Source organism: Humulus lupulus, chromosome 7, assembly GCF_963169125.1.
Source record: "Humulus lupulus chromosome 7, drHumLupu1.1, whole genome shotgun sequence".
NCBI lineage: Eukaryota > Viridiplantae > Streptophyta > Magnoliopsida > Rosales > Cannabaceae > Humulus > Humulus lupulus.
The window spans coordinates 119,595,714-119,616,612 of record NC_084799.1 but is presented as its reverse complement, the minus strand read 5'-3'; the positions used below and the strand labels follow the sequence as shown (position 1 = coordinate 119,616,612).

General features: G+C 41.7%; 1 protein-coding gene across 1 annotated transcript; it reads left to right on the top strand.

Moving 5' to 3' along the window:
* The first annotated feature begins 15,257 nt into the window (after nucleotides 1-15,257).
* LOC133792121 (uncharacterized) lies at nucleotides 15,258-16,132 on the top strand. Its single transcript, XM_062230043.1, has 2 exons — nucleotides 15,258-15,372; nucleotides 15,480-16,132. Exons 1-2 carry the CDS (start codon nucleotides 15,258-15,260, stop codon nucleotides 16,130-16,132), a joined length of 768 nt encoding a protein of 255 aa, XP_062086027.1.
* Nucleotides 16,133-20,899: the final 4,767 nt, after the last annotated feature.

The following is a 20,899-nucleotide window of genomic DNA, read 5'->3' as shown; positions in this document are numbered from 1 at the left end:
AGGAGGCCGAAGCCTCAACTGCAAGAATCAGCCAGGTCCCTGAGCAGCCCGCTAGAGTGGGGACGGAGGTCGTGGCAGCAACCCAAAACGTCACACAGAACAACCAGCTAGGTGGAGGCAAAAGAAAGGGGAATGGCGAGGGTAGCCAGCACGGCCCAAAGAAGAATAAGTCCATAGACAAGTTTAAGCTGGTCTACGCGACCTATACAGAGCTCACCCACTCTAGGGAGAACATCTTCCTAGCTAACTCTACTCGCCTCCCCTGGAAGAGGCCGGAGCCGTTGAAGCACCAGAAGGGGAAGAGAGACACCTCCAAGTTTTGCCGTTTTCACAACGATGTTGGCCACAATACCGATGATTGTAGGCATTTGAAAGATGAGATCGAGACTCTCATCCGAGCCGGCCCCTTGGCCCAGTATGCGCTGAACAGGGTTCTAGCAAGTCGACCTGCTCCGAAAGTCCCAGTCAGTCAGCCCGGGTCTCGGGTAGATCAGGACGTCCCTCCTCCCGTGATAGGAGGAGAGATATCCACAATATCTGGAGGTCCGCCTATGGCTGGCACGAGCAGGGGCGCCCAGAAGAGGTACGTAAATGAACTCAAGGCGCATAATGGAGTAGAGTTCGTCCCGGAGCAGCATCTGCCAAAGCAACAGCGATTGGAGAGGCCACCGATTATTTTTACGGAGGAAGATGCAGGCCATGTCCAGTTCCCTCACAACGACCCTCTGGTTGTAGAAGTTCAGCTCACTAATCGAAGAGTTAGGAGGGTGCTGATCGACAATGGGAGCTCAGTAAACCTCCTATTCCGGTCCACATTGGAGAAGATGGGTTTGACTGTCACCGAGCTGAAGGCGACCTCCATGATGCTGTATGGTTTTTCGGGAGAAGGATCGGCAGCCATAGGGACTATCGAGCTGGTGATCACCCTAGGAGAAGGACCCCGGATAGTCTCCAAGCTCCTCGAGTTCGTGGTCATCGACTGCTCTGCTGCGTACAACGCAATTTTGGGATGACCCACGCTCATAGCTTTCGAGGCCGTCACTTCCATTCGCCACCTCGCCATGAAATTCCCTACTTCCACGGGAATATGCACTGTTCGTGTCGATCAGCTCACTGCCAGGGAATGCTACAGCATTTCCATGAAGGGAAAATCGAAACTCGGGCAGCTTACAATGGCCATCCAAGGTGGTGGAGAGGAATCTCAGGAACCCTTAGCTGATCCTGAGATTGAAAAACCTCAGAGCGCCGAAGGGGAAGATATCGTCTTAAGTGAGGATATTGACCCCCAAATAGGCGAGGACAGATCCAAGCTCCAGGCTATTGAGGAGCTCGAAGAAGTAAACATCGATCCACAGAACCCTTCACGGACGGTCAAGCTCAGGAAAAACCTCTGCAGCGAGAGGAAGGCGGAGCTGACTAAATTTCTGCAGGACAACCTGGATGTGTTTACGCGGTCACACGAGGACATGGTAGGAATTAGCCCGAGTGTCATCATGCACACACTTCATCTGGATAAAAGCGTTCCTGCGAAGTCCCAGAAGCAGAGGCGCCTAGGAACAACCCGGGCTGAAATCTTAGAGGAAGAAGTAGCCCGACTCAAGAAATGCAGCTTTATCTGTGAAGCCAAGTTTCCGATTTGGGTCGCCAACCCCGTGCTGGTCCCAAAGCCTAACGGGAAGTGGCGGACCTACATTGACTTCTCCGACCTGAATAAAGCCTGCCCCAAGGACTGTTTTCCATTGCCACGGATTGACCAATTGGTGGATGCCATGGCGGGGCACGAGCTCATGTCCTTTATGGACGCGTACTCAGCCTACAATCAGATCGTCATGAATCCGGCGGACCAGGAACACACCAGCTTCATGACCCCGACTAACCTTTATTGTTACAAGGTCATGTCGTTCGGGTTGAAGAACGCAGGTGCTACCTACCAGAGGTTAGTAAATAGAATGTTCGCAAGCCAGATCGGGAAGAACATGGAAGTGTACGTTGATGACATGCTAGTCAAGTCAAAGACTGCCGATAACCATGTTTCCGACCTGGAAGAATGCTTCAAGATACTATGGGAGTATGGCATGAGGCTTAATCCACAGAAGTGCACTTTTGGAGTTGCATCGGGAAAATTCCTGGGTTTCATCGTCAATACCCGAGGAATCGAGGCAACCCCGACAAGATCAGATCACTGCTTGAGCTTCCCTCACCCAGGTCGCGCAAAGACGTTCAAGGCCTAACAGGAAGGGTGGCAGCCCTCAATCGGTTTATTTCGAAGTCCACCGATAAGTGCCTGCCATTCTACAACCTGCTCCGAGGAAATAAGAAGTTCGAATGGACAGAAGAGTGCGAAAGCGCTTTCCTCGACCTGAAGGCACACCTGGCCGAGCCACCCGTATTATCCAAACCAAAAGCAGGAGAGCCTATTTTTCTCTACCTAGCTGTCACAGAGGATGCAGCTAGTGTCGTATTAGTCCGGGAAGAAGACCGGGTTCAGAAACCAGTCTACTACATCAGCAAGAGACTTCTCGGAGCTGAATCTCGGTACCCGTTGATGGAGAAATTGGCGTTCTGCCTTATCACGGCCTCGCGAAAGCTCAGGCCGTACTTCCAGTCCCACTCAATACACGTCATGACCGATCAACCTTTAAGGCAGGTTTTGCAAAAACCTGAAGCATCGGGACGTCTGTTAAAGTGGGCTATCGAACTCAGTCAGTTCGAGATTTTGTACACCCCACGAACTACTATAAAAAGTCAGGCCCTGGACGATTTCGTAGCAAAGTGCACAGGATTCCGGGAGGATCCTGCAGAAGACTCACCCCAGGTCACCTCGGCCCCGGCGTCGTGGAGGATCTTCGTGGATGGTTCATCCAACAAGAACGGCTCTGGAGCTGGAATCATTTTGATATCCCCTGAGGGACATAGATTCCACTCGGCGCTGAGATTCAGATTCAAAGCCTCCAATAACGAGGCCGAATACGAAGCTTTGCTGGCCGAGCTGAGGATAGCCCAGAAGCTGAAGGCGGTCTCCGTCCAGTGCTTCAGTGACTCCCAGCTCGTGGTAAACCAGGTTCTGGGCGAATATCAAGCACGGGGACCCAAGATGGCTGCCTACCTAGCAAAGGTAAAAGTTGAGCTGTCCGCATTCGGGCGAGGCTCGATCGAGCAGATACCTCGGGAGCAGAACGCTAACACGGACGCTCTTGCCAAGCTCGCCACCTCCGGGGAGACGAAGACCTTGGGGTGAGTGCCGATAGAATTCTTGGAGAAACCAAGTATAGAAGAAGCCAGGACGTAGGTCGAGATGATCGACGCCAGGCCGGCCTGGATGACCCCCATCCTTGAGTATCTCGTCGAGGGAAAGCTACTTGAAGGGCGTAACGACGCGCAGCGGATACTGTATCAAGCTCCCAGGTATACGATGGTAGACGGGGTGCTATACCGACATGGGCACTCCCTACCTCTCCTACGATGTGTTCTTCCAGACGAAGCAAAGGCCATCCTGCAGGAAATACATGAGGGTTTTTGCGGAGATCACACTGGGGGGCAAAGCTTGGCCTTAAAGGTCATGAGGCAAGGATATTACTGGCCCACTCTGTCCAAGGACTCGATCTCATACGTGAAGAAGTGCGACAAGTGCCAACGATTCGCCACAGTTGCCCGAGCTCCCCCAGTCGAGCTGAAGATGATCTCGTCCCCATGGCCGTTTGCAGTTTGGGGGATCGACTTGACCCTCCCTACTGGAAAAGGCAGGGTCCATTACGCCGTGGTGGCCATCGACTACTTTACGAAGTGGGCTGAGGCAGAACCTTTGGCAACAATAACTTCCAAAAAAGTCCTTGACTTCGTGGTTAGGAACATTATCTGCCGATTCAAGCTGCCCAAGAAAATCGTTTCCGACAATGGGACTCAGTTCGACAGCGACCTCTTCACCGAATTTTGCGAAAGGTACGGAATCGTGAAAAGTTTCTCCTCCGTGGCCTATCCTCAGGCGAACGGCTAGGTCGAGGCTGTCAACAAGACTCTAAAGGCGAGCCTCAAGAAGAGACTAGACGAAGTGAAGGGGGTCTGGCCAGAACAGCTCCCCCAGGTTCTGTGGGCATACCGGACCTCACATCGGACTCCTACGGGTCATACTCCTTTTTCCTTGACCTTTGGGAGTGAGGTAGTCCTCCCTGTGGAGATTAAGGTACTTTCACATAGGGTCCATTTATATGACCAGGACCGCAACCACGAGCTACTTTGCACTTCCCTTGACTTGGTTGATGAAAGACGAGAAGATTCGCAACTCCAACTCACCTATTATCAGCAGAAAATCACTCGCTATTTCAACTCAAAAGTAAAGAAGCGCGCCTTTAGCGTTGGCGACCTGGTCCTCAGGAGAGTTTTCTTGGCCGGTAAGGATCCCAAAGATGGAGTATTGGGACCAAACTGGGAAGGACCATATCAAGTCATCGAGGTCATTAAAGAGGGAACTTACAAATTAGCTCGGCTAGATGGAGGGGCAGTCCCACGAACTTGGAACGCCATCCATTTGAAGAAATATTATCAATGATTTCCTTGTAAGGCCTAAAAGGTAATTTTTTATGTATTAAGCAATGAGAATTAACTTTTTTCTTATGATTGTACATGTTTACAAGTGTAATCTAAAGTAACCACGAAAGACCCTTTCCCAGTTACTTGGGGGGCATATGGTACCTGGATTTAACCAGGTCGCCTCAAAACTTAGAAGTTAATTTAAATCGATTGATCGTTGTTCTTCTTAAAGAGCACGAGATATTGATAAAAGTTAACACGAACTAAGTTTTCAAATTAAGTTCCTGGATATAACCGGGTCATAAAACTTAGAAGTTAATTTAAATCGATTGATCGTTGTTCTTCTTAAAGAGCACGAGATATTGATAAAAGTTAACACGAACTAAGTTTTCAAATTAAGTTCCTGGATATAACCGGGTCATAAAACTTAGAAGTTAATTTAAATCGATTGATCGTTGTTTTTCTTAAAAAGCATGAGATATTGATAAAAGTTAACACGAATTAAGTTTTCAAATTAAGTTCCTGGATATAACCGGGTCATAAAACTTAGAAGTTAATTTAAATCGATTGATCGTTGTTCTTCCTAAAGAGCACGAGATATTGATAAAAATTAACACGAACTAAGTTTTCAAATTAAGTTCTTGGATATAACCAGGTCATAAAACTTAGAAGTAAATTTAAATCGATTGATCGTTGTTTTTCTTAAAAAGCACGAGATAATGATAAAAGTTAACACGAACTAAGTTTTCAAATTAAGTTCCTGGATATAACCAGGTCATAAAACTTATAAGTTAATTTAAATCGATTGATTGTTGTTCTTCCTAAAGAGCACGAGATATTTATAAAAATTATCACGAACTAAGTTTTCAAATTAAGTTCCTGGATATAACCAGGTCATAAAACTTAGAAGTTAATTTAAATCGATTGATCGTTGTTTTTCTTAAAAAGCACGAGATATTGATAAAAGTTAACGCGAACTAAGTTTTTCAAAATAGTAACTAAAGTGCATAGACAAAAGGAAATAAGTCAATTAAGAATAAAATTGATAATTAGATTGTCTCGAGGTGGAAACACCTCATGCAAAAGTTACACAAAAAAAATTGAGAATATTAAAGGAAGACCCCTAAGTTCCGCCAGTTGGCCCCTTGGAGGTCACCGTCTCGCCCTGCTCAGCTGCGCCGGAGACTTCCCCGGCCTCGGAAGGTGCTTCTTTCTTGAGGCGAGCTTTAAACCCTTCCAGCAAGGGCTCCCAGATGTCCACTGCCAAGAAGGAGAAGTCGTCGTCTGGGTTATAGGCCCAGCAATGGTAGAACATGTCCTCCATGGCGGTGCCTGAAGCTGCCTGCTCGGCCTCCAGAGCGACCTTGGCCTCAGCCTTCGCAGTGTCTAGGTCTGCCCGTGCAGCGGCGAGGGCGGCTTTGGTAGCCTCGAGCTCTTGTAGCTTGGGACGGGCTTCTTCCAGCTCGGCCTGCGCGGCCGCCAGGGCATCCTTAGTCGTCTGCAAGGAAGTCTGGTGAGTGGCCACAACCGCCTGGTGCTCACTCCTCATATCCTCGAGTTGGGCCTTGGTCCTGGCTATGCTCCGGTGAAGGGCAGCGGCGCTCTGCGAAAACGGAGAGGAAACTGCCTTAGAAAAAAAAAGAGAAGGGAGAAAGGAAAAATAGGGCAAGGCATGATAATCAAAAACCATAAAAGGGTAAGGTCAGCTTACCGTTAGGGCCATGCCCAAAGAAGATTCTAGCACGCCCACCGGGCTCCTTGTTTCAATGGCCCTGAGCTCCCTCTCGTTGAATTTGTAGATGTGGCTGACGGCGTAGTTCGCTGTCTCATACACTGTCCCCCGGAAGGCCTCTGGAATCTTCTCCAGGTCCTGGGGGTCAACCGGGATGCGCACCTTGGAAGGTGCAATTGCCGAAGCCCCGGGCTCCGCTCCTGTGTCCCGGACGAAGGCCGGAGCTTGCGGAGGGGGTGGGGGCATGCTGCTCCCCCCTGCAGCAGGAGGAACATTTTCCACGACCTGGGCGGCTGGGGGCTGCTCTTTCTCCTTTGCAGGAAGCTTGGTTGGGGTCCCAGCGGCTTTCTTCGACGTCCGGAGTTTTTTCATTTTGGGCCCGGAAGCCCCGGCGGAGGAGTTCCCTTCGATGAACGCAGCTCGCAGACCCTTTCCTCCAGGCTGAGACATCTCTTCTGTCAAAACAAAGACATGGTTAGTACACAAGTTAACAATCATGCAAAAACAAAGGGGAAAAAAGCGAAATTCAAGTATATATATACTAAAGGGAATCCTACCCCCGAGCTAGAAGAAGAATCTATGGTTACGACCATCGGCCCCGGAGCTCATGCGGGAGGATCTATGCCAATTACTTCTCGAGCTGGCGCGAGTTCTGGATTCGAGTCTGGCTCAGGACTAGACTCTTCTACATATTGCCTAAGACCCGGAGCTACGGTGCCCTCCCGGAGTGATGGCCATGACCGAAGGTTAGTCCCATACTCCTCGAATAGAACCGACCTAAAAGCTAGGGTGTTGTCTACAACTATGGTACCCCTAGGACGGCTACTTTCGTAATCCAACACGAGCTGGTCGACGCAATGGAGCAGGGTTTCATCTAAGTCTGGGTCACTTCGATGGCGTTGGACGATCTGTTTGGGATTATACCTAGCTAGCCGGGGGTCGGCAGCGGCCCTGTCTAAGTTCCTAAACAGGTATGGGTTACCTTGGCCAGAAGGACCCGCGGCTGCTCCGGACCGGATCCTCTCCTCGTCCATCCTTTGGGCGACCTCCAACGCCCGCTTCCTTGTCCTCACGAGGGGCACTTCGTCCTCCTCGTCCTCCTCATCTTCATCCCCCGCGGCCTCCTCCACGATGATAGGCCTCATATCGCGAGCTGGGGGAAGAGCCCGGGGCCTCCTCAGGTTCAGAGTCTGGCCTGGGGAGATTAGCTTACAGGCCAGCAGCATCGTCTCGTCTGTCACGTACTGGCTGCCGAGGATCACAGACTTCTCTGTCCTCGCGAAGATAGCTGCAGAATTATCCTAAGTCAGAAATGGATATAGGGAAAGCTAACCGATACTTAACTTACGAGCTAAAGTTAAAGGCACTTACGGGGACGATTGAAGTAGTGCAGCTCACAGTTTCGGAACCCCGTCGACATAAAGAATTGATCTTTGAAGTCGTTGGGGTGGCTGGGCAGCTCGATGACCGCAGCCGTGTTGGGGAACCGGGTTAAGTAGTAAAACCCGTCACCTCGCCCCCGCTGCTCCGGGCTGGCCTTGAGGTAGAAGAAATACAGGATGTCCGCAGGAGTGGGGACCTCCCACTCCTGTTTCAAGAACAAGTATCTTAACCCCGCCAACAAACGGTAAGAGTTAGGGGGGAGCTGGAATGGGGCCAACCTCACGAAGTTGAGGAAATCGGCGAAGTACTGGTCCAACGGGAGGAAGGCCCCCGCCTTGAAATGCTCGTCGCTCCAGGCCGAGAACGCCTCATCAAGTGGCACGCAGCTCCGCTCGCCTTCTGCGGGAGGTCGGGCAATTACGGATCCTCTCCCCAGCTCGATGTTGTGGGAGAGGAATATTTTATTGACCCTCGCCTGGTCAGTAATCTTTAAGACGATCCTCTCCGCCTCAAAAAACGCGTCGGGGGCCACCTCGAGCTCCCGTTCCACTGCTGGCCCGAAGTTGGGAATCAGGGATTCAGCCATCACCTCCTTTCCTTTGTCTTGTTGGGAGGTCGAGCTGCCAGCGGTCCTCTTTGGAGCGTTCTTCTTCGGTGCCATCTGGTCACCTAGCGAACAAAAGAAAAGATTTCAGAAAAGGCGACCTAAGCATAAGGAAGAATCAAAAGGAGTGTTCTTTGCACGAGCTGAGGTAAGCCCAGCCCGTGGAGAGTGAGACCACGCGGTTCTATGAACACGCGCCTGTGCTCCCAAAAGATCCCCGATTACTCGAAATTCGTGTGTCAGGAGGGTCAGGATAGAATTTGCCTTGGAAGGAAAGTTTCAGTAGGCAAGGAAGGCAAAACCGCCTGTGAAGCGTGTCCCCTAAGCTACCCGGTTTTGCACCCAAAATACTGAATACTTTAAACCAGCACATCAAAAATCCTACCCAAAAATTTTCCCCAGAAAATGCATCCTATAAACCATGCCCCTAAATGGTTTTCTACTGCAAAGATACCCTAACCTAAAAGGCTCTTACCCTTCATGCCCACAAACAACCAGCAAACCCTTGCATGCGGCTACAGTAAATATTTACCTAAGCTACAGTGAAAAATAATTTCAAAACATGCACAGTCAGGAGACTTACAGAGTGTTTTGGTTGAGAAGAGGATGAAGGGATCGCCTGGGTTGGGGCTTCGTCGGAGTAGTTGATTCCAAAGCTTCGAAGGAGTCCTTACGCCTGAACACTGGGAATGGTAGCCGGAAAGAAGAGGGTTTTTCTTTTGAAGATGAAGAGAGAAGAAGAAGAAAATTTCTGAAAAATTTCAAATGAACGAGTGGCTCATGCGTAAGGTAGCCACCCCTTTTATATACGTGAAGGGCCACGTGAAGAGGGCCGTTGGATTGCCCTGATGTGGGATCCAAGGCCCTCCACTCGATAGATGAAACGGCGGCTGAGTATAGGCTAGGCCATTAAATGCGGTTCTCGGAAGACGTACCGTCACCAACCATGATGTTCCACGTATTCGGCGCCTGCGTAAAATGTGGAATGTGAAGAGTTCATGGGGAAGCCTAAAAGCCCTACTGTGGCCCTATGCGACGTCGTGTACCACGAGCAGGGGCTTGGGGGCAGATGTACGACCTGATTTTCCCACGGGCTGTTAGCGAGCTGAGATACGGCCTAATCATGACTACCACATGGACATCCCCAAGACCGGAGCTGCCATCGTAAGGTCCTACCTCCTTAGCTCGAGGTAACCTAAGGGTTCGCCAAGATTACTTAAGGACTGAGTCTGGACTCTGAAGGCCACAGGTCAAGGGAAGATCCAGCTCGTGGTACGAGCTAGGGCTGGAGGCTGTGACCCTTTATAAAGTCAACCACGCAAGGTAAACGTGCATATATCAGACATCACGTGTCTGATATATCCCTGACTTCTCGGACACGCAGCATGAACGTGCGTATTCAAACACCCACGACTGGGTTGGGTCGTGCGGCCCATTATCCCCTTACCTATTGATTAGACCACACTTATGTGTCAGGTTTTAGGAATTAATCATGAATGTCACAGAGTTGACATGATAGGTAGGAAGGTCACGGGATGACCTTCTTACCAACTCCCAAGTGCCCTCTCCTATAAATATGGAGACCCTGGGAGTTACAAAGGGTTGGATTTGATTGTGTAAGAAATACCCTGTAAAAGAATACCAAGCATATAGCAATAATATTGACTGGTGGAGTAGAATGATTTTAACCTTTGAACCACCTAAAAAACGTATTTTGTGTCACCATTCCATTTCCAAGATCATTCATCTATTTCGGTTCAACATAAGCACTAATCCCATCCTCTTTCTTTTCTTAATTACCTGTTGGCGAAGAACCACGTCAACATTCTCTATTACCTGTTTGGACCTTGTGTTTTAACAAATTACTTTTTGGACCCTATGTTTTGTAAAATTGTTAAAATAGAACCATAAACTCAATTTTGATGAAGAAAAAATTGAATATAACAACACAATTTTTAAGCAGAATAAATTTATTTTTGTTCTGAATTGTTAGTTTGGTAAATTATTTGTGATTTTAGTTAAGAAAACATTGACCAAAATAGAGTTTATGGTTCTATTTTAACCATTTTACAAAACATAGGGTCCAAAAAGTAATTTGTCAAAACATAAGGTCCAAACAGGTAATGGAAAAGAACACAGGGTCCAAAAATGTATAAACCCAAATAATTTTTCTTTTAATTTTTAAATGAGTTTTTATTTTAAATATATTTTTAATTAGTTTTTCAAATTTAAAATCAATTAATGTTTTTTTAAAAATTTATGGCTGGACCAATCACGAAGTGACACGTGTTGGTCAAGTCATCACCAAACGAAGCTAAATGGACAAGGACTAACGAAATTAATATTTTTCTAACTTTGGGTACTTTCCCCACTAAAAAAAAGATTGGGTCTATGCTGGTTACAAACCTCAAACATTGGGTACTTATGTCGCAAATATCTCTAATAATTATTAGGTTATTTAGGATTTTTTACCCCCGAACTATTCACAGTATTGTAAAATGGTACTTCCGTCCAATTTTGTTAATGACATGATGATGTGGCTCTTTGCTTGCTGATGTGGTTTGGTTACATCAACGCCACATGTATATTTGTTAAAAAAAATATATTAAAAATATTAAAAATCTATTTTTTTATTAAAAATTAGTAAATTTAAAATAATTCATAGTTTATACAAAAATTAATTTTGTAATATTTCATTTAATTTAAATTATTTTAAGTATAGTGATTTATACAAAATTGATCAATTTTCAATAAAAAAAAAAGAGTTTTTTAATATTTTTACACATGTGGCGCTAACGTAGTCAAGACACATCAACAAGCAAAGAGTCACGTCAGCATGACATTAGTCACATTAGACAAAATTGGATGGAAGTCTCACTTCACAACACTATGAATAGTTCAGGGGGAACTTTTAACGGCCTGAAAAAATCAAGGGGTACGATAATATATAGGTCATAGATCGAGGGACAAAAATCATAAATAGCCTAATTATAATAATAGAGATATTAGCGACTAAATTTCTTGTTGTTTTTTATTTAGATTTTTCATTAAATTAATATTTTTATTTTTTTAGTTTTTAAAATATAAGTTATAATTTTTTTCCAAATTTAAAATATATTGTTTATATTTTTTGGATTAAATATTTTATTTTCATTTCAGTTTTTTTTTCTGAATTTTTAAAAGATTTCAATAATTAAAAAATAGTTTGGACTAATTAGAGGTTATCACGTGTTCTCTAGGGTCAATTTAAAAAAAAATAATTATTTAAGTTATCTTTCCGTCAATTTTTTTAACTGTAAAGAGTTTTAAAAAAATTACTCCAATAGCGAACATTTCTAAGAGTTGCCAACCATGGTCCTACGAGGGAACCATTGCTTTTGGCCTAGTGGGACCCAGGCTCCCCAATGCAACCAACAATATTGGTTATCGTCAACAATATTGGTTATTTTTGCTCTTTGATGGCAACCGGTAGAGCACCCACCATTCGAGGTGGTCTAAAATATCATTGGAGATAGTTGCCCCCTTTTTATCCCCAACGAGATTTACCAATAACTATTAACTCCAACAACATATGGTTGACTTTTGTCATTTGCCATTTTTTTTCCTTATTACTAATAATAGATGCCCTCAAAATTTGCACACTCAAATTACAAACTATAATGTGTAATTAATCACAACCATACAATTTAATATTATGCAGACTCTATTTAAAAATATTTATGATTAAGATTATTTACACATCATGGTATGTAATTTGAGTGTACAAATTGAGAATGCATCTATCATTACTCTTATTTTATTAATATATATTGGTGGTGGTGAAACTCTATAAAAGTACTTTAAAAGCTGCAAAACAAAATCAAACACAATATGGAATAAAAAAAAACAAGGAAATTATACCAAATATGATATTTTTACAAAAAAATTGAAAAATATGGCAATTTTGTTTCTTAAGTTTCTTATGGCATTTTTTTGTTCACATTTTTACGGGAGTTTTTCCCATGTATTTGTAATATTTTATTGGTATACCATATTTTATTTTTATACAATTTTAGTAGCTAGTTTTAATATGTTTTGAGGTTATTTTTATAATTTTAAATTATTTATAATATCTTTTACCGTTCATATTTTAAGCAATATTGTTTACATTATTTTTTGAAAAAACAATCTGAGACCTTCTTCACCATACATTTTATTCTCATTTCTTCAACTTTTCTTCCATTTGTTTTTTAATTTTTTTTCAATATTTTTTCCACACTAATTGATTACCATTATCAAAGCAATTTTTTTTTTATATGGTAGTAATCGTATGCTACACTCAATTTTTTTTAGTGATGTGTGGTAACTAGTCACAATTATAAAAATAATTTTGATTTTTTTAAGTAATGTACCACTATCAAAATACCAAATGAATTGTAACTAGTTACTTAGCCAAATCTGGAATAAAAAAATAAATATGAAAAAAATAAACTAAATTGATCGTGATGGTAACTGGTTCCAGCTAGATCTAAAAAAAATGATCTGAAAAAAAAGAACCAATTGCGATGGTAACAAATAACTTAGCCAAACTTGGAAAAAAAATCAGATAAAAAAATATCTAAATTGATCATAGTCATAACTGGTTACAACTAAGTTTGAAAAAAAAAATAGAATCAATTGTCATTGTACATGGTTATTTAGTCAAGTATGAAAAGAAATTCATATCTAAACAAAAAAAATATAAAGTGATCGTTATTATAACTTGTTACAGCTAGGTCTGAAAAAAAATCAGATTTGAATAAAATAAATTAGTCACCATGGTATTTGGTTACTTAATCAGGTCTGAAAAAAAAAACCAGACCTGAACAAAAAACTTGAACAAATTGGAAGGTAACCAGTTACAATTAGGTATGGAAGAAAAAAAATCAGATTTGAAATGCAAAATCAAATGTAAAAAAAGAAGAAGGATAACATTAAAACCAGAAAGAAGAAGAAGAAGAATTAGAGCTTTGCTGAGAGGATTTGCTGAGAGATGGCGTCTGGGTGACCGAATCTCTACTGTTGCCGGGAGAGAAAAACCGAAAAGATGGACTGAGTGCATGAGGGAGAGAGGAGAGATTGAAAGTGAGAGAGTTTTTTGTATTTTTATTTATGGTAATCTAATTTTTATATTTTATGGAATTGTTATATTTTAAACTTTTTCTTTTTTTTTGGCAAAACTTACTATATTTTATGGCATTTTTTTTAGTCCATAAATATAGAAACTAATATAACTTTTCTCATATTATGTAATCTTCTCAAACAAAAAACATAAAGAAAATTGAACTTTTCTCATTAAAGTGTTTGAATATGATATAGATTTAGTTAATGAAACACTCATGTTAGCATTATTCATTTTAGATTTTAATTAATTAAATATGTAGTTAAATGAAAATTTAATCTCAATATAAAACTTATTAAGTTGTTATTCAATTTATTAAATTAAATTGTTTTTAGATTGAGCTTTACTAATCGCATAATCCATTTTTGTTACATTGCAAACTACCACCTATTGACTTACAAAATTGTCAATCAGAGGTGTTCAAACTTATGTGAGAAAACTTGTACTAAAAAAGATAATCAAAATGAAAATTAATGAAAAACTTGGTGCATAAAACTAGAAGTGCAGGAAGGAAGTTATAGTGATTCAACTATAATCTGGAGCCTATGTCCACTATAGTTTTTCACTATGAAGAGATAATAATTACAAATGAGAGAATTGATCTCTATACCTCAGAATGATTGAGAATTAAAAACACTTTACAAATGAACTTCTCTATTTCTAGGGAGGGCTAGGAGTAGTTTGGTAAATTTATAAATGTACATAGTTTGAAAGTATACAAGAAAATATATTTAAATTCAAATATAACTTATTTGAATTTAATTTACAACAATATTTGTTAAATAAGGAATATTCTAGAGAATATCTACTAACTCATCCATTGCATTGTCGCGTGCTGCTAACATCATCAGTTTTTTTTTCATGTGTTATAAGTTCACACAACCTAGAAGCTTTGTATGAAAGTTACATGTCTATCTCATAAGGTATGTGTTATGTAATCTGAAAAAAGAAAAAAAAAGTGATTGTCGCAATTTGTATGTGAGACTTTAAGGGAAAGGCGTGGATTTTTGAGCTTGGTGTGTAAAGTATAGCTAGTGCAAGTTAAAGCTATTGGTGTGAAGAAAAGTTTGTTCGAAGACGTCGCTGTTGTGATGGTGCAAGCTGCTCCCAGCAGTCCATTGCACTCAGAGGCTATTGGGGGATATTATTTTAAAAAGTTTTAAGTATGAGTGGATCACTTGGAGTATCTCCAGTTGCCTTCAAAGTGGCTTGTTGACCATTTTTTGACAACACATTACTTTATGTGTTGGAGGAGTTGAAGATTTGAACAAAATTAAGGTACCGTTGCCACTGTGAAGCAACGGTGCTTTCTCCTTTTTTTTTTAATTATATATATAAATAAAACATTTTATAGATATATATATATATATTGTTACTATTTTTCTTTTACCGTTTATCACATGATTTTTTTATTATTATTTTTTTATAAATACTCATTTATTTCATTTAATTTTCACACCATTACATACATCTTCTTCCAAATTATCAATATCACAAAATTTCTTTTCTTACCAATGGAATCCCAAAATTCTCCAAATTTTCCAAATTCTCCAAATACCAACTCCCAAAATCTAAAATTTTCAAAATTCATCATTTATATATATTTTAACGGCTACATTTCAACGGGTACATTTTAACGGCTATATTTTAACAGCTACATTTCAACGGCTATATTTTAACGGCTACATTTCAACGGCTATATTTTAACAGCTACATTTTAACGGCTATATTTTAACGGCTACATTTTAACGGCCACCATGTCTATAAATACCAAATTTCAATATTCCTTTTACTCAACTCTCCATTCAATCCTTCATTTTACTCTTTCATTCATCTTTCATTCCCAAATATCATATACTCTAAGTTCAACAATGGATTCACCAAATTCTCCGAATCCATACGACAATATGAGTCTAGAGGATATCATAATTGCAAAGTGTACTGACGATCATGATGATCAATATTTCAAAGCGCTCATGGATGGGGGTAGCTCAACAAGACAAGAAAGAAAGAGAGCCCACATTATAGAGGTCATGTAGAAGGACACCAATGTTTGTTCGATGACTACTTTTCTGATGAACCGGTGTATACAGAATATCAATTTCGAAGAAGATTTAGAATGCATAGACATGTATTCCTACACATAGTGCAAGCTCTAGAAAATCATTTAGAGTATTTCCATACGAGGTTTGATGCAGTCGGTAGAAGGGGGCTTTCGCCATTACAGAAGTGCACCGTTGCTATGCGAATGTTGGCATATGGAGCGCCTGCCGATTATGTTGATGAGTATGTTCGAATTGGTGAAACTACCGCTATTGAATGTCTAGTCAATTTCGTTCGAGAAGTGAATGATATTTTTGGGACCGAATATTTAAGACGGCCCAATGCTGGGGACCTTCGTCGCTTACTTCAAATGGGGGAGGTGCGTGGTTTTCCAGGCATGTTGGGAAGCATTGATTGTATGCACTGGGAATGGAAAAATTGCCCAGTTGCATGGAAAGGTCAATTCACGCGAGGTGATCACGGCAGACCAACAATCATGCTCGAAGCAGTTGTGTCGCAAGATCTTTGGATATGGCTTGCATTTTTTGGTGTTCCAGTATCCAATAATGATCTCAACGTGTTAAATCAATCCCCAATATTCACTGATATCTTACAAGGGCAAGCTCCGAGAGTTGAGTTTACGATAAATGGCACACAATACAACAAAGGGTATTATCTAGCAGATGGTATCTATCCAGAGTGAGGTACATTTGTTAAAACTATCCCACTGCCTCAAGGAGAGAAAAGAAAATTATTTGCCCGATGCCAAGAAGCGGTACGCAAAGATGTTGAGCGAGCATTCGGAGTACTTCAATCTCGTTTTGCTATTGTACGAGGACCAGCACGTTTTTGGCAAAGAGATGTTCTCAAAGATATTATGTATGCATGCATCATATTGCACAACATTATTGTCGAGGATGAAAGAGATACATATGAGAGTTTGTTTGATTTTAATTATGATGACGGCCCCGCCAACACCCTAATGGTTGAAGTATTGCATAGACCTATTTCTGACTTCCCGACAATGCTTCAAAGAAATGCTAAAATTCGTGATAGAAACATTCATCGCAATCTTCAGGCAGACTTGGTAGAGCACATATGGTCAAAATTTGGAAATCATTTTAATTAGCATTTTTTTTAATTATGTTAGATTGATTAATTATGATTATGTCATTTTATAAGCTCCTTTAAATTTCGTCTAATTTAAATTTAATGTAATATTTATTTATATTAATATATGGATTTAAAAAATTTAGTGTGACAATATTTATAATTACAAAATAATATATTAAATAATAATATATGGGGCCATAGTTGACAACTTTTGGAGTTGCTTAATATTAGAGCATTTTTATGAAAAAAGTTGTCAAAAGTGATGTGGATGAGAGAGAAAATAAAAAATTATATTTTGGGATGATTTGGATATGTTAAGCCACCATTGGGGTAGCCATCATTGGGGTTGCTCTTAGATGGAATTATTTTAAGACCTTATGAGAGGTTGATTATTTATTTTAGTGTGTAGTTGTGAGTGGTATCTTATAGCTAGACCCTTGGAATAATTTTATAATATTATTTGGGTGCTACCGAAGACTCTCGTGAGACTTTGGTTTATAAGTATTGTGTTTGGCAATATATATTATATTAGACTATAGCTTTAGCCTAGACTATTATATAGGCTGGCTATGCAAGTATTAATTGGAAAATTATCCCTTTAATTGATTTGTTTGATCATTAGAATTAATGGTACGTATATTAAATAGTAATCGGAATTGGAATAAATTAATTGGAGAAATGAATAGAAAAGAAATCTAAAGGAATCGGAATATTATTATTGTATTATGTTGTTTACTAAAACTGAGTGGAAAAAGAATCAGAATCATTTTATTTTATTTATATGACAAAAAAAGGGAATCAGAATGCTTTAATTGACAAAATTGCCTTTTTAAAAAGAATTTTATTTTATTTTTTATTTATTAATATATATAATTAAAAAGTAAGAAAATAATAAAAATATATATTCATAAATGTATATTATATAGTATGGGTGGTATATATTTTTAAGATACAATATTATAAGTATAAAAATGTTACACATAAATATAATAATATTTTTTAACGTTATTTATCAAATCGTAGACTTAGACTTACTAGATTAGTATAATATTGTTAAGAAAAAATAAATATACACATTATTTATTTATGAAGTCAATATAACCAATCCAAAAAAATTATAGCTAATAACAATCTTAAAAAATATCAAACTTAAACACAAACACAAAAGTCTAGGTTGTAACATAAATAGTAATGTTCTAATATCTCAAAATAACTATTAGGCATCATTTTGCAACATATTCATAATATATTGCATTTTTACCTCATCTAACATTGCATAAAACACTCGCATCAATGAGGGATTTTCTGCTAACATGTTGGTGGCTTTAATACATTGTATTGCAATTAGGCTATCAATCTTGCTTATTTCTGTATATAAATTGGCTTGCATATCAGCTACTTCTTTATCATTCGATAATGCATTGATTAGTCCTTGAAGCTCGGGGACGATTTCTGATACAGATTCTGCTAATGCACCTATATTAGCTGACATACCATCCATTACCTTTGACCTTTTCTTTTTATTATGTTGTTGGACACTAGTAGTACTCTCAGTGGATCTACGACGCATATTACTAGGGTGTTGAGTATTTGAGACACCATCAAACTCATATATTTCTCCATCATCCCCTCCATCAACTATATTATCATCAACTCCAAAATCCACACCAATTGAATCCTCTTGTCGTATTTCCTCTTCATCACCGTCATAATTACCAGCATTTGTTCCAGTAGCATGATCTCGACCATATATTTCTGCTAGCTTGTAGTAATAAGGAAATGGTTTTCCATATAATCCACTTGCATCTTTACGTTTCTATGTATTTACAAAACAATGCAATCACATGTTCTCATAAATAACATACATTAATATATATATATGATTATATATAAATATATGTCAAACTATATTGTAATTACCTTCCCCCACTCATCAAATGCACTTTTTTCACATAATAACATCATATGCTCATTGTCCCAACCGAAACCACTTAAAGACAACAATTCAATCAAGCAACAATACTTTCCCTTCAAATTTTTAATACGAGATTTAATATGAGGTATGTACGCCCTGGTTTTCCCACGGGCTTATTAGCAGGTCGAGCCTCGGACTAATCAAAGTTAGTCCGAAGACTTCCCCAGGTCAGAGATTTTGTTTTCCAGGTCGTACCCACTTAGCTCGAGGTATCCTCAAGAACTCGCCAATGCTGCCCAAGACTGGGGGAAGGAGTCCTTAAGGCCGAAGGATGGGCCAATGAAGCAGCTCGTTGTGCAAGCTGCTGCTCTTGGATCTCTGACCCTTTGTAAAGTCAACACACGCAAGATAAACGTGCCTATATCTGACATCACGTGTCCGATATCTCCCTGACTTCCCGGGCACGCATCAGGAACGTGCGCATTCAGACACCCACGGCTGGGTTGGGCCGTGCGGCCCATTATCTCCTTACATACTGATTAGACCACACTTATGTGTCAGGTTTAGGAATTAATCATAAATGTTACAGAGTTGATATGACAAATGGTAAGGTCACGTGATGACCTCCCTACCAACTTCCAGGTGCCTTCTCCTATAAATATGGGGACCCTGGGAGTTGATAGGGGTTGGAAAAAATAGTCTCTGAAGAGCCATATACTTTGTAAACCAAATACCCAGAATACAATAATAATATTGACTAGTGGAGTAGAAGGATTTTAACCTTTGAACCACTTAAAAACGTGTCTTGAGTCACCTAGTTCATTCTCTAAGATTTCATATCTGTGACGGTTCTACTTTCAGCACTAGTCCCTTTCTCTTCTTCTCTTAATTACCTGTTGGCGAAGAACCGCGTCAACAGTTTGGTGCTTTCATTGAGAGCAAGTTCGATTAGTGCTACCACAAACATCCAACTATGGTGACCACTCGATCCAGGCATGGCAACGAAACAGAACAGCATGATGGGCAGGAGGCCCACCATGTTGCCATCCCTGATGAGCAAATTCCTGAAGTCCAGCAGAGGCCAGGAAAGCAGCCGGCGGGCCAGGACGACACTGGTATCTCAGCACCCCGGCCACCTAATCCGAACCCGTGTTATTATACTGCGTTGGAGATGGAGAATGCTCAACTGAGGAGCCAGTTAGCAACAGCCGGTCGGCAAATCCAGGATATTCTGGCCCGACTACCCCCTCTCACAACCAATGTTAACGTTGGAGAGAGGCAAGGTGAGGCTCCTAAGTCTCGCCGGAGTAATCGGTCCAGACATAGCCGTTCAGATAGGCCTCATGCAGCCAACTCCACCCCTTCATCACACCGTCAAGAGGCAAACCTCAGGGAAATGCCTGGGGTCAGACAACAGCAATACAGCCGTTCGGTTAGGACGTCAACCCCTAGCTCTCAACCTTCCTCGAGGGCGCCCAGAAGAGCTCAAGGAAACTCCCGAAGGAGATCCGGGGCGGGCCCGCAGCGCCAGCCCGTCCCAGAAGACCGTCCTGTGCCTCGTCCAGCTCGCCCTGCGCAGGACCAGCAAGCTGGCAGGGCCGAAAGGCCCCCGCCAAATTTGATCCGTACGGACGGAACTAGGATCGCCTCCCCAGTCAGGCATCCTCCTTCTCCAATCAGATACCTATCTCCTCAGCCCATTCGGGACATCCCAGCCTACGGGAGTAGTAGGAGAGACCCGCCGTCGGCTGGGCCTTCCTGGCGCAGCAGGGTGCCAGGAGAAGGATCAGATCGTAACCGCCAAAGACGCACTCCAAGCCTATCCAGCAGGAGCCACTGGACTGGTAGTCGCCGGAGTGATCTCTCCGGAGGAGACCTGCGTCAGCGACTGAGTTCGGCACAAAGTCACTAGACAACACAGGGAGGCGACCTCCGAGATCACCTCAACTCTCACAAAGTCACGTAACGGAGGGAATGTCCCAAATAACCTATCTCAAGATAGGAGGGGCAACAACCCACCTAATATGTACAATGGGTCCGGAGCTGTGGAACAGCCCCGGAATAACCCAGGATCTTAAGACAAAACCCTCGAGCGCCTAACTCAGATGGAGGAGCTGATGAGAAAGCTCCTAACAGAAAAAGAAAAAGACGAGTATGATTCGGGCGACGAAATGGAACTCTTCGCCCCCAATATAGCAGCGACGGCCTACCCATCTGGTTTCCGTATGCCCCATTTGTCAAAGTTCAACGAGGACGGGGACCCATCGGATCATTTGGGGATGTTCAACACCCTAATGATGGCTCATAACATTGGGCCGGAGCTGCGTTGCTTGATCTTTCCTTCCACACTGATCGGACCTGCCAAGCAGTGGTTCAAGCAAAGTAAAAGAAAGTCAATCAGTTCCTGGAAGACTTTTTCAGCTGACTTCAAAAGGGCATTCC